Source organism: Hesperophylax consimilis, unplaced genomic scaffold (genome assembly GCF_061612785.1).
Source record: "Hesperophylax consimilis isolate HC1 unplaced genomic scaffold, BYU_Hcon_1.0 scaffold_42, whole genome shotgun sequence".
Lineage (NCBI taxonomy): Eukaryota > Metazoa > Arthropoda > Insecta > Trichoptera > Limnephilidae > Hesperophylax > Hesperophylax consimilis.
Window position 1 is genome coordinate 252,596 of NW_028301272.1, and position 14,648 is coordinate 267,243.

At 36.1% G+C, this 14,648-nt stretch overlaps 1 protein-coding gene and 1 pseudogene across 1 annotated transcript in view; both read right to left on the bottom strand.

Moving 5' to 3' along the window:
- Nucleotides 1–14,648, bottom strand: part of LOC149408915 (uncharacterized) — a 208,607-nt gene that overhangs the window by 23,242 nt on the left and 170,717 nt on the right. The window contains exon 25 of the mRNA XM_089650310.1: nucleotides 8,247–8,391. Within this exon, the coding sequence (XP_089506436.1) occupies nucleotides 8,247–8,391 (145 nt within the window). The remainder of the gene's footprint in view (nucleotides 1–8,246; nucleotides 8,392–14,648) is intronic.
- LOC149408916 (uncharacterized) lies at nucleotides 10,654–12,598 on the bottom strand (annotated as a pseudogene).

The following is a 14,648-nucleotide window of genomic DNA, read 5'->3' on the forward strand; positions in this document are numbered from 1 at the left end:
CGTAGGCAACTACACCATCGTTTTGCAAATAGTTATTATTTGTATTGTAAACTGTGTATCCTGGGATGCTAGGTATATTGATCAAATTTTTTAGCCAAGCTTCTGTAAAAACTAATACCTCAGGACGATGTTCTATGCCATCAAGCATAGTTAAGGTTTCATCAAAGTTTTTACTTAAACTTCTAATGTTTAAACAAACTAAAGAAAAGTTTGAATGTTTCAATAAATTTTTGCAAGTAAATGAATCTTTAATAGTTAAATTAGGTTCTGTATTGTCATCCAAATCAATGTTTTTTCCTAAATCGATGTCCATTTTTAATATATTAAATATTGTCGGTGCCTTTTACCATACAACTTCTAAATTCTATTGAGGTCATCTTCGTGTTTTATTTCTTTAATTTTTTTTCCTTCATCTTCTTTCATTAGAATTGATCCATTTTTAAACCAAATATATTTGTATTTTAATTCTCTTCCCTTTAATTTGGCTTTCCAAAGCAGTTCTTTAAAATAAGGAGATAGCGATTCTCCTAGGAATATCATTTTCTCACGGTTTGAGATCAACTTCTTGTTTGCCAATAATTTTGATCTTGTTTCTGGATTTCTAATTTTTAAGAGAATTTTTTTCGGATGACCTGGTCTTCTGTCATATTGTCTTATTGCTGATGTAATATCCTCTGTACTTATTTGGATATTAGCACTTTTTATTAGGTTTATAGCAGTTACTTTGGGATTTTCATCTGTCTTTTCCTCAATTCCTGTTATTTCAATACAGTTATCGAGGTTCGACTGTTCTAAACAAGCCAGTCTGGTTTCTAGATGTTTAATAATTTTACTTTTATTTGTCAAATCATTTTTTAAGCTTTCGACTTCTCCTTTAACTTCATTCATGGAGTCCAAACGAATTATTATGTCATCATACTTTTGACAAATAAATTCGGTAGTTTTTTGAAATTCAGACATTTTTTTTTCAATGTTTTCGAGTATTTGGGTTTTGAGTTTCTCCAGTTTTGTGTCTACGAAAGACGCAAATTTAGTAAAAGTATCTTCTTCTGGGCTAGTGTCTTCGGGGGCAGTGTTCATTTTGTTTTTGGATCTTGTAAATGTATTTAGAGTATCTTGTGGTTGAGAGCTTGTTTTTTTGTTCGAACTCATGGTCACCTTTGCAGTAGTTTTGGTAGAAACAATAAGATGCGCAAGCGCCGTCAAAGCGAAACAAGCAAGCCGAATGGCCCGAGTTTTAAAGATGGCGGTGGAGTTGGCCAATCACAATAGATTCACTTATACAGTAAACAGATGTCAACTTCACCGTTACTATTTCGCGATGTTAATAATTTATAAATCACTTGAGTAATTTCGCTTCAACGCGCAAAATTCTTATCACAATTGATGCAGTGAACACTTAGTTAATGTCGCAACTGACTCGAATTGAACCGTTCACCGATATACACAATTAAGCCAAGTTTTCAACGGGTCACTATTACTGTGTGCTACTTTGATTGTTGTTGTTGATCTATTGATAATTAAATATTACTTTTTACTCCTACACCAAACTCAAGAGCTAGTTCTCTTCATTGCTGTAGAAATATTAAAAAACATATTTTTCACTATTTTGTTCTTATGCCATTTACTATATTTTATTGTAAAATTATCAAGAATTCAAATGTTTTATATGTCATGCATTTCAAAATAATAAATTATGAAAAAACTATTTCGAAAAGAAATGTGTTCCAGATACATGACCGGTCGGTGGCCGAGTTGACATCGCGCTTGGGTCCCACTCAGGCGTAGTGTGTTCAATTTCTCGGCCGGCTAAGTCCTCCATTACAACACAAGCAACATTTTCAGCTTTCTGTGGTGGTAGTAGGAGATTTTCAAATATTGTCAGGTTATTCGTAACCCGGAAATGTTTGTCTTTCTTTTTTAAATTAAAAAAAAAAAATCACCCCCCATGAGCCTGGGCACCCTTGCTAAGTCACCAAACGCAGCGAACCATTTCAGACAACCTGTGGCAGGGGCAGCGGTACTCGTGAACCGCCTTCTAATATGTTTATTTTATTTTATCAATATGCAAGGACGTATATAAAGGGGAGGGGGGCGCCTTTAGTATTGCGTAGTAAAAAAGACAATAGTACTAGTAGATTACATTCCTGAAAAATACAACAAAATAATTTGCACCATCTCTTTTATCAATGTGATGTAAATAATAAGATGTGGTAACTCCCCTCCCCTCTCTCCCTTGCCCCCCCCCATCGCAGGGTAGGACCCCGCGTGTGAATTCTAAAGTTACACCACTGTGTCGATAAATGTACGATTTGTTATGACTCTGATATATAGTCCCAATAAATAATAAAAAATAAGTATCCGTCCTCCATACATTTCACATTACAACATTTTCATAGAATATTCAACAAACCCTTGTAGCGATGATCGTTTCCGGGTGACACGTCATGACTACGACTGGTCCGTCTGTCACGTGTCGGTTACATGAAGAATGAAGTTTTGTGATAATACGTGACTGGTTTTGTGTGTATAGGGACTGATAGTCAACCGATAAACTAATCATTTTTTCAAAGATACAATTATTTGATTTGGATAACCACATTACGAGTATATTTCCCTAAAAAACACGTCTAGTGCCGGAGTTGATGGGTTATCAACCAAGATTTTAAAAACGCTGTCTACGGAAATTGCATTGCCCCTAGAACACTTAATAAACTCTAGTATCACTCAGGGCCACTTCCCCTCAAACCTGAAACAAGGTATTGTTATTCCTATACATAAAACAGGTAACAAGACAGACATAAACAACTACAGACCAATAACTCTACTAACTAGTCTATCTAAAGTATTTGAAAAGGTTATCAATGCACAGTTGGTAAAATTTCTCGTGAGCCATAAACTGATTTCAGAAAATCAATACGGGTTTCAAGAAAACAAGAGTACCTCAGACGCTATTGCTGCTGTCACTGATTTCATTGTTAAAAACCTTGATAAAAGCAAAAAATGTATTTCAATCTTCTTAGACCTATCTAAAGCCTTTGATACCATATCGCACAGTAAATTAACAAATAAACTTGAAAAAATCGGTATTGCGGACAACGAACTTAAATTCTTTAAAAGCTACCTTAATGGGCGTAAGCAACAAGTTAAAATAAATAACATATTAAGCAACACCTGCTCAACTAATTATGGTATACCACAAGGAAGCATATTAGGACCGATTTTATTCCTGGTGTATATTAACGACTTATGTAACATTAATATTCAGGAGAAAATAGTTAGTTTTGCCGATGACACTGTTCTTCTGTTTGAAGTTGACACTTGGCCAGCTGTCTACAAAAAAGCTGAAACGGACATAAGCATTGTAAAAAAATGGTTGGATACAAATACGCTCACACTGAATGCCGAGAAAACCAAATACATCACACCAAGCATTAATATTACAGGTCAACCTCATGACGATGCCTCTATTAGAATACACACATGTTTGAATTCTGAAGAATGTTGCCAGTGTCCCTACATTGAGCGCACTACTCAGATAAAGTACCTCGGCCTCACCATTGATCCATACCTCAAATGGAATCTTCACACTCAAAGTATTGCAAACAAAATAAGAAAAACCATGCACTTCTTCAGAACGATACGAAACTTCCTCAACTTACAACACTTGAAAATGGTTTATTTTGCACTCTGTCAATCTATTATTGAGTATGGTATCATAGCGTGGGAAGGTGGAACTTCATCTGCACTAGACCCAATCATAAGGGCACAGAAAACTATTATAAAAATAATTCTTAGGCTTCCTCTAATTACTGACTCGAACTTGATCTTTAATATTATGAATGTGTTTGATGTTTGGCAGACATACGCAAAAACAATACTCACTCACCTATACACAAATATACATACATACTACGAAAAAAGATCTAATACTCGCTGTACTCGAAGCAATAACAAAGACTTACTTCAAATTCCTGTAACGCACACTAATTTTGGACAACGAAATTTTAGATATCTTGCGACTAGACTTTATAACATTCTTCCTGATAAAATAAAAACATGTCATTCACAAAAAAATTTCAAAGATAGCGTAAAAATTTGGATTAAAAGTAATGATAGGGCCTTTACCGGTGCACTCATCCAAATTCGCAGTCATTGATGCAACCTAATTATTGTATGTATTTTCATATAATTGTAGGTATATTATTAGGACTAGAAACGAACTTGGTATATGATGTATTGATATTGATGCTACCTAACTATTGAGTGTTCATATTTTTATATAATTGTAGGTACGTTATAGTACCATAAATAAACTTGGTAGATAGCTGCCTCAACACAGGCTAAGCCTAGTGAGGCGGGCTATGATAATCCTTAACATATAACTACATTAACATTTCTATTATTTACATTTATTTTACCTACTGTTTATATATTAATTTCCATTGTTCAAATTATATACTCTTCTAATTTATAAACCAATGTACACAAAACAGTCTTACATGTATTTCTATAGTTATAGTTTGAAAATTTGTCACAATAAAGATATTTTTTTTTTATTTTTTTTTTTAAACTTCCGATTTAGTTGTCCGGGTTAAGTCTTCCCCAAAGGAAAAACTTAACCCTACCACTCACTTTTCCACAAATGATCATCTAGTCAATCAACATTATGTAAGTGCATTATATAAGCAAAATAAATACAAAACAATACAAGAACAACACGTCAAATCACCAGAGATCAAATGGGAAAATAATTCACCGTCTCCAGATATTTTCATATCAGAGGGTTCGGCTCGGTAGAACTTCTAACAGGGCCTATAAATCCTACTGATCCCTCAACATAAATATTTAAAAAATCTTTTGTTATCCTACATGTATTCAAAATGACCGACTTTTGTATCTTTATATATAAATTTTTTGATAGATCTAATACCCCTAAATTTTTAATTAGAGAGCTAGGTATAATGACAGTAGCCGAAATAACGAATGGTAATATTTTTATAGTCTGAGAATGCCAAATTCTTTTTATTTCATTTCCTAAATCTGTGTATTTTCTTATTTTTTCACTAACAGATTTTTGAATATTACAGGAATTTGGAATAGCGACATCAATGATATAAGTTATTTTTTTAATTTTGTCATGTAAAACTATATCGGGTCTATTATGACTAATCGCTCGGTCTGTTAGTATAGTTTTATCATAATATATTTTATAAAATTCGTTTTCTAAAAATGAATTTGGTTCGTATTCATAATATGGTACTACATTACGGCAGTCAATCAAGTTATGTTTAATTACCAAATTTTGGTGAATTATTTTTAAAACTTGATTGTGCCTAAATGTATACTCGGACGGTGCTAATATAGAACATCCCGATATAATATGTTCTATAGTTTCCGGAAAAGCCAAACATTTTCTACACAAATCATCAATTTGATTTGTATCTTTGATTATATGCTTTCTATAATTTTTAGTATTAATGACTCTATCCTGAATGGCAAGCATAAATCCTTCTATTTCTGCGCTCAACTCTCCAATACTCAACCATTTGTTTGACGAAATTTTGTCAACATACGTTTGGTTGAGATAATTGAAGTGTTTTGCGTGTAAAATTTTATTTGACCAGGAATCTAATAATTCCTGGTTGGGATTTATAAAAATTTTGGCATTCTCATCGTATAAATTTAAAGGTGTAATATTTCTATCTGCCTTGCAAATTATTTTGTGCATTTCTGAGCTATGAGCTTTCCTATGGAAAAAAGTTCTTAGCATTTCTACCTGATTATGTTTCAAAGAAGTTATTTTGACTATACCTCTACCTCCTAAATTTCTAGGTAAATTAACTCGTTCTATAGCTGAATTTGGATGATGGCAATTAAACTTTGTTAGCGTAGTTCTAATTAATCTTTCTAAGCTATCTAAATCTGTATTAGACCATTTAATTATGCCAAATGAGTACGTTAATAGAGGTATTGCCCAAGTATTTATTGCTTTTACTAAATTTTTAGCAGATAGATTGCATTTTAAAATTTTCCTGATCCTAGTTTGAAATTTAATCCTAATATCATTTTTAATACTACTATGGTCTAATCTATTTGATTGTGGGTATCCTAAATACTTATAAACCTCATCCCTTTTCATACTAGTAATTTGGAAATTTCTAAATATACTCTCGTCCCCATCTACAATTTTGCCTTTCTCTATATGGATCGTTCTACATTTATCTAAACCAAAAGTCATTTTGATATCATCTGAAAAGTTTTTAACTACCTATTTATTTATTTTTTTAGTTTTATTTTTTTATTTTATTTGGTAATATGTAATTTATAATACAAACATATCGTGATACGAACGGATTACAAAGTAATATATATATATAATTTTACTGGTCTTCCATTAAAAGCCTTAGCTTGTGGATGGAAGAAGAGTTAACATTTCATATATTATGTACAAATACAGTCACGTGTACAGTTAATACAATGCAGTTAATACAGTTAATACATTTCATATAAGTACAATTATTATTTACTATTATCATGTATTTCAATATATATGTAGGTGCAGGTAATACAGACACATGGCAATCAGACCCGTTAACTAAAATATGTAAACATATATGTATTCAGTAAGAAGAAAAACAAGTAAGATTTTTAGGGTGACATTCTCTAAAATACTTTTTGATGGAGTTCAACAATTGAATTTTGTTCCTAATGTTTCTGATTTCTATTGGTAGGTTATTGAAAAAGAATTTTCCTTGGTGAGTATAATGGTGTTGGGCGAAAGAAGTGTTTAATTTGGGGCACACAAATACATGTTTAAGTCTAGTACGGTTTTCAGTTATGAATGCGTATTTATCTTTTTCTTTTATAATTTGTATAATTGAATTTTTTATAAATAAGTTTTTAAATGTTGGAACTTTGAATTCTTCGAATAAGCTGTCAGTTGGGAAGTCTGGAGGTTTTTTTAGTATAATTTTTATTATTAGTTTTTGAACAATTTCTATGGGGGTCAGACTAGTTTTGTAAGCTGCTCCCCAACTGATAATGGCATACTGAAGAATAGACTGTACTAATGCGTAGTATATTGAGTATAGGTTTTTCGTTGATAAGAAGTTTATTATTATTATTATTTTACGTGACACCACACAACATCTTCGTACTGAAGCGCTTGACGACCTTTAGTAGATGCAGGGAACACTTACCCGAGTGTATGCCGATGCGGAGATGCAGTTGGTCCAGTGGCCGGTGGCGAACCCTGAAGCGCTTGACCGCTTCCAGTAGGTGAAGAGACATGGAGGCGATCTCCGCAGCGTGCTGGTCTCCGTTGCGCAGTGGTAGGCCGCTGAGGACCTTTAGTAGATGCAGGGAACACTTACCCGAGTGTATGCCGATGCGGAGATGCAGTTGGTCCAGTGGCCGGTGGCGAACCCTGAAGCGCTTGACCGCTTCCAGTAGGTGAAGAGACATGGAGGCGATCTCCGCGGCGTGCTGGTCTCCGTTGCGCAGTGGTAGGCCGCTGAGGACCTTTAGTAGATGCAGGGAACACTTACCCGAGTGTATGCCGATGCGGAGATGCAGTTGGTCCAGTGGCCGGTGGCGAACCCTGAAGCGCTTGACCGCTTCCAGTAGGTGAAGAGACATGGAGGCGATCTCCGCGGCGTGCTGGTCTCCGTTGCGCAGTGGTAGGCCGCTGAGGACCTTTAGTAGATGCAGGGAACACTTACCCGAGTGTATGCCGATGCGGAGATGCAGTTGGTCCAGTGGCCGGTGGCGAACCCTGAAGCGCTTGACCGCTTCCAGTAGGTGAAGAGACATGGAGGCGATCTCCGCAGCGTGCTGGTCTCCGTTGCGCAGTGGTAGGCCGCTGAGGACCTTTAGTAGATGCAGGGAACACTTACCCGAGTGTATGCCGATGCGGAGATGCAGTTGGTCCAGTGGCCGGTGGCGAACCCTGAAGCGCTTGACCGCTTCCAGTAGGTGAAGAGACATGGAGGCGATCTCCGCGGCGTGCTGGTCTCCGTTGCGCAGTGGTAGGCCGCTGAGGACCTTTAGTAGATGCAGGGAACACTTACCCGAGTGTATGCCGATGCGGAGATGCAGTTGGTCCAGTGGCCGGTGGCGAACCCTGAAGCGCTTGACCGCTTCCAGTAGGTGAAGAGACATGGAGGCGATCTCCGCAGCGTGCTGGTCTCCGTTGCGCAGTGGTAGGCCGCTGAGGACCTTTAGTAGATGCAGGGAACACTTACCCGAGTGTATGCCGATGCGGAGATGCAGTTGGTCCAGTGGCCGGTGGCGAACCCTGAAGCGCTTGACCGCTTCCAGTAGGTGAAGAGACATGGAGGCGATCTCCGCGGCGTGCTGGTCTCCGTTGCGCAGTGGCAGGCCGCTGACCTGCGCACACACACAAACTAGTAATATATCATGTAAATACATATCGTAACGTGTGGATTGGTACCAAACCCGAACATCCCTATTCCTGTTATTCCAACTGTAGCTGGGGTTTGCCATGTAAACGAAGGTCCCCGAATATCTGCGCGGAGAATCAAATCGGCCGCCTTTCACGGAATTACATTCAAGGAGAGCGGGAAGGAGGGGCGAGCGCTAGCTGCCCGAAGCGGGCCTTAACTACGGGCCTACGGGCCTACGGACTGTCTTTCTTTTAATTAAAAAAATGAGTCCGTCGAGTTTCGGGTACGTGCACTAGTTCACATGGGATCAGTGATGCTAGCTTCTTAGAGCAGGCTGCACTGAAATACTTGTGGAACAAACTAAACATTCCTCCATTTTGTATGTGAATTGATATTGATAGGTAAATAGATATATTATAGAATTTGAATCTACTAATGCCTTTGGAATATTCTCAAACTAAAACATTGAGAGCTTTTCAGTAATGGGGAAATTTATATGGGTATTGGAAATACCAAATTCTTAAATACAATGAAAGTTTAATTTTATTAAAGGCTATCAATACAAGTATATAGTATATGGCGGCGGATAAACAGCAGTTTGACAATGTTACATCACTAATACAGCGCCCTTGAGGTGATTTCTCACGAAAACGGCGCTATATAAATTAGCCAAATATTATTATTATTATTACTACTAGTATTGTCTGGTGATCTGTCTAAGGAACAAGTTTAATGTAGTCTCGATTAATAAAGTCAATTGTAAAAGTGAACAGTGTTTCCCATAAATGAACTATATAAATACAAAACTAATATTTAATGACCTACTTCCACACTAAAATTTTATTCTACAACGACATTTTGTGATGCATCTTTTCTACTTGTCTTCGTCTCAATTTAACATAATTGTATTAAAAACTGAAATCCCAAGAAAGCTATGTATTCTCATCCCCTTCTGTTTGTTATGCAACCCTTTTTACTTTAATTTTCCCGATTTTCTTGATTTCTACTAGTGTTTACTTAAATTTGATCTTGTTAGTGATTACACTAGTCGCAACCAAAAAATCGTAGGCGTAGTCATCGTTACAGTACCTTCTGTCTATCGTTTTCGAACAAGACGCGTCAGAAGGAAGAGGACGAACGTCGATGTCGTCTCGCTGGGGTTAGCTTAATAATGGTGCAATGTGTAGTATTTAATAATCCTCGTTTCTTTTCCATGTTGTTGTAGTATCTCTTTATGCATTTCTTTATTTTACTTTTTAAAATACTTTTCTAGTAATGATGATTGAAGTTAAAGCCTCGCCTGTATTTTGTAACTAACCGTTTCTCCATTGCGTTTAGCTTTATTGATTCACAGCACGTATCTGTTGCTGATAGCCACCGCTCGTTGTCCCCATTGAGGCGTGCGACGCTAAGCGAGATCTTGGCCCAGCGCGGCGTAGAGAATATAGGCAGGCGCCTAGCCACGGTGGGACAGATGGGGCAGATACGGCACAGCCTCCCACCGGTTCCCCGCCTAGCCTACAAGCTTGTGACTAAGACGGCTTTAATTTAAACATTTTTAGCGATGATTAGACATTCTGAACAGTCTTTACGTAAATACATATTTTTTTTAAATCTGTGTTCGAAAAGTGGCACAAATTTGAAGCAAATGCGTTTAGAAACTTTACTTTTAGATCAGATGACTGTTTTTCAATAAATTGCTTTTGATGTATAAAAAGGTTAAATACAGCTTGTATAATTAAAAACAAAATGTTAAGACAACACATACAGTTTATAAGCTCAATCTATAAATTAGATAACATGAAACTTGTATTTTTCTCACATAACTTGCTTTATTAAATTGTAATTCAAAACTAGAATTTTCCACGCAAAATATTTGAATGAATTTATCTCCATTGACAAATAATAGTTAGGTAAGGGCCTGTTCAGACACGGCGATAACCGCGCGATTGATAAAATCGCGCGGTTTGAACCGCAAAAATGTTGACTGTTCAAACATCGGCGGTTAGTTAGCGATTAGCGATCAGTTTCAAGATGGAAGTCGAAGAGGAACTAGCGTGTCTGTGGCTGCTCCAGAAAAAAAATAAAGAAAAGAAGGAAAAGGCAGTATTGGGTGCATCCAATATTAAGGGATCGACTGACACATGGCCAATTCGTAACGCTATATCCCAATTTAAGAATGTTTGAGAGGAAATTTTTTGACTATTTAAGAATGTCAATAAAATCTTCTGATGAACTAATTAAACTAATCGGGGAAGATATTTTGAGCTCTGAAACACATATGAGGGCAAGCGTGTCACCAGAAGAAAAACTCGTAGTAACTTTGAGGTAAGATATTTATTTATTGTTCATTAAAATCAGCATATATATTTTCTATTATTGTAGAAGACTGCGAGGCAGTACTATATTGAGATGATGGCGATGGTGACCCAGGCGGAATAACAGCAGAAGTTGATCCATTTGTAGTAAAATATCCTTGCGGAGTTGTATACTGTTGATTTTGCCAATACGATGTATTAGGTATTATCTGGTGAGCACTGATGCGAACAGAGGGTGGTAAAGCTTGTCCTTTTTGTATAACTTGAAGCAATTCAATTTTGGTCGCTAAACGTCGATTTTCTGGTACTTTTTTCAGTTCTTTGTATAACGATAAACAAAAAAGTTTATCGTCATCTTGTCTGGAAATATTATTTTCTTGAAGTCCTTTTTCAAAACTTTGTCGTGACTCAATGCTTTTTTCAATTAAATCACTTATTCGTTCTTCTGGTATATTTCTTTTCTTTCGTTTAGTGGGACCTACTTCAGTGGCTTCGGTTGCATTGGCGTTTAATTGATGTGTCTCATTATTGTCTTCATCTATTATTACATTTTACTGTTCATTCATACTATTAGTAGTTTCATCGTTGTCTTCACTCTTCTGCAGGAAAGAAAGCCTTGAAAAATACATATATTGGGCTCCTTTACGAGCACCTGAACCGGAAGGAGTTGTTTTCAGTTTTTTGTATTCTTTATTGTAACAATCCCGTATGTTTTTCCATTTTTTTTGGAGTGTTGTACCTGAAAATAATGTCATTATTAATTTTCTTGTTTTAGGTATCTTGGTACGGGTTGTTCATTTGGAGAATTAAGCTACAACTATCGCCTTGGAAAATCTACGATTACAGGAATTGTCCGTGAAGTGTGTAAATCGTTGTGGAAAAAGTTGGTTAGTAAAGTTATGGCCGAACCAACCGAAGATTTCTGGAAGAGAATAGCTCAAGAGTTTGAGAGATATGCGAATTTTTCAAATTGCATTGGTGCTATAGACGGCAAGCATATCCGAGTTATAAAGCCTGTCGATTCGGGATCATTGTATCATAACTACAGACATTTCTTTTCTATAGTGCTCTTAGCAGTTTGCGATGCCAATTATTGCTTTACTTATGTTGACATTGGGGCTTATGGCAAAAGCAGTGATTCCGCAATATTCAAAAATTCTTTATTTTATAAACGACTAATAGAAAAATCATTAAATATACCACAACCTAAACCAATATCTTATGTAGATTCAACACCACTGCCTTATGTCATAGTTGGAGATGAAGCCTTCGGTTTATCAGAAAATTTAATGCGACCATATGCAGGCAAATGTTTATCACATGAAAAAAGGATTTTTAACTATAGGTTATCGAGAGCCCGACGTAACATTGAGTGCACTTTTGGTATTTTGGCTAACAAATGGCGTATCTTTCATAGGCCTATAAATGTGAAAATAGACTTTGCCAAAGACATAATAAAAGCCTGTTACGTTCTACACAACTATGTGAGGAGTAGAGATGGTATAAAATATAAAGATACTTTATATACTGCACCAATGACTAGTCTCAATACCTTGCATGCAGGAAGAGGGGCACCGTCATCTTTAAATATTATTCGTTCGCGAAGTAATGAGCGATAAATTCGCTCATTACTTCGCGAACGAAGGGAGTGTTTCATGGCAAGATTCAAAAATATAATAATGTCAATAAATTTTTCTTACCTAAAATAGCCTTTTTTTCCAACGTGTCTTCACCATTTCCAAATATTTTCACCAACTCTTGCCATACTCGGTTCTTTGCAATTTTATCCGAATAATCCGCACACTGAAGATTCCATATTACAGGTCTTTTCTCCACTTCATCAATAAATAACTCTGTGTCGAAGCGATCCATAGCTAGCTCAGGCGTGCTCTCGTTGTGACGTGTTGATCGCGCGGTGCCCGCAACGCTACTGAACGCTGAGGAAGATCTCCATAGTAATAAAACCGCGTGGGCGCCGCACGATTCTATTTTCTAGCGGTTGAGTTGCGGTAATCGCGAGGTTGGACTAACCGCGCGATTATGTCTGAATGATTATATGAATACCTGCGTAAATAAGAACCACGCGGTTCCCGCGCGATTTTCAAACCGCGCGGTTCCCGCCGTGTCTGAACTAGCACTACATCTTTTATGACGAATGTTTTATTAATGCGCATCTATGAAGGCCAGACTCAGATATTGATTAAACAAGTAGGTATTATACTTGATACATTTAAAAAAAATACTGAATTGAATTTTTATTAAATAGACTAAATATAAACACCGTTTATTATTATTTTATGGTATTGATTTGAGATTTTCACAGAATTACAGCGATTTTCTAAGTAGGTTCTCATTTAGTTATGATTTTCACTTCCTAAAGTATTATTATAGTAATTTATTTTTGGGATATTTTGCCGTGCTGCGCTACGTCCTTCTTCAGACAACGTTTCGGACAGCGTTACAGTGACCATAATCAGGGCAGGTGTGTAGTCGAAAACTGTGGTAAAGTGTCTGAGACTGGTTTTATAGTATAATTTAATTTGCAGGCCTCAGTAAATCTTGTATATTTGTCTTTCTCAGTATCGCGCGTCACATTGTCAAGAGGCTAGAAAGCGCAGCCTTTGGCTCTTGATCAATTCTGTAATGCTGTCCGAAACATTGGCTAAAGAAGAAGGTAGCGTAACACAATTCGGCTTCACAATTATTTAATGTTATTGTGTTCAATTCGTAATTGTTAATATATTTATTTTCAAGTTCTGCAAGTATTTTAGTTTTTATTATCGTGTGTATATTTTTAGTATCATTATTAAAATGTGGTTATCACAGTTTGATTAAATATTTACTATTTTATTTTTGGAATAACTTATGAGTAAAACCTCAAAATGTAATATTCAATTATTGAAGACAATATTAACGATTCCCAAACGAAAATTTGAAACAGAAAAATCAGAAAAAGATAGGTCACATCTAGGACTCGAACCCAGGTAAGGGTTTTAAATTTTCGTTTAGGAATCGCTAATATTGTCTTCAACAATTAAATAACTGATTTAGTTTAAATTTATAAAAACCTACATACTTCTGACGTTGAATTGACAGTTAAATACAACGTAAATATGAATTTACAGTAATTTCATCCGCACGCTAAACTCACACTGCGTATTTTTAGAGACTTGGTGGTTTTCTTTTTTATGTAAATACCGCACAACCATCTGGGGCCAGAGAACTATGGTATCCCCAACTGGGGTAGGCTTATTTTGTAAAGTAGAGGGGAGGGAAAGGGTATGGGGCGGGTGAAAATGGGGTAGAACCTGGTTATTTAAGTCTGGACACCAAACACGACTTAAGTCATTTCAAGCAACGTTTCAATTTTGAATGGTGGTCTTACACCAGGGCGATACCGAGAGTATCCTCCACTATGGAGGGTGCCGCAAGTGTACTATATATTATTTTAATTAATAAATTGTGAAATAACACAAATAAAATTGAGTATTTTTTAATGGTTAACTAATGTTTTTAAGGCTAGTTTTTTTTATTAAGGATAACAAAGTATTATAGGCAATGATTATTCGCCTGAAATATCCATACAAATTTGGTTAAAGTACTAGTACATATTGAATACTTTAAGGGGGGGGCTAGGGTTAATTCGTACGAAAAAAGGCATTTTTGTGAATTTTTTGTGACAATACAGTTAAAATTTCTTTGTTAAATCTAATAGGACAGTAAAGTATGACATTTTGAGAATGTTGTATAAAATTTTCACGGAGAAATATTAAAAAACACGGCAATGGAAGCAATTATTCTGACGTGTATCAAAAAAAAGTAGAATGACGGTGCCCCTCATAACTCGGTGTTGAGTCATCTGAAATCAAAAAATCAATGTTCATTCGTTAGATAATAGTTTTTCCCAGGTAAGACTTGGAGG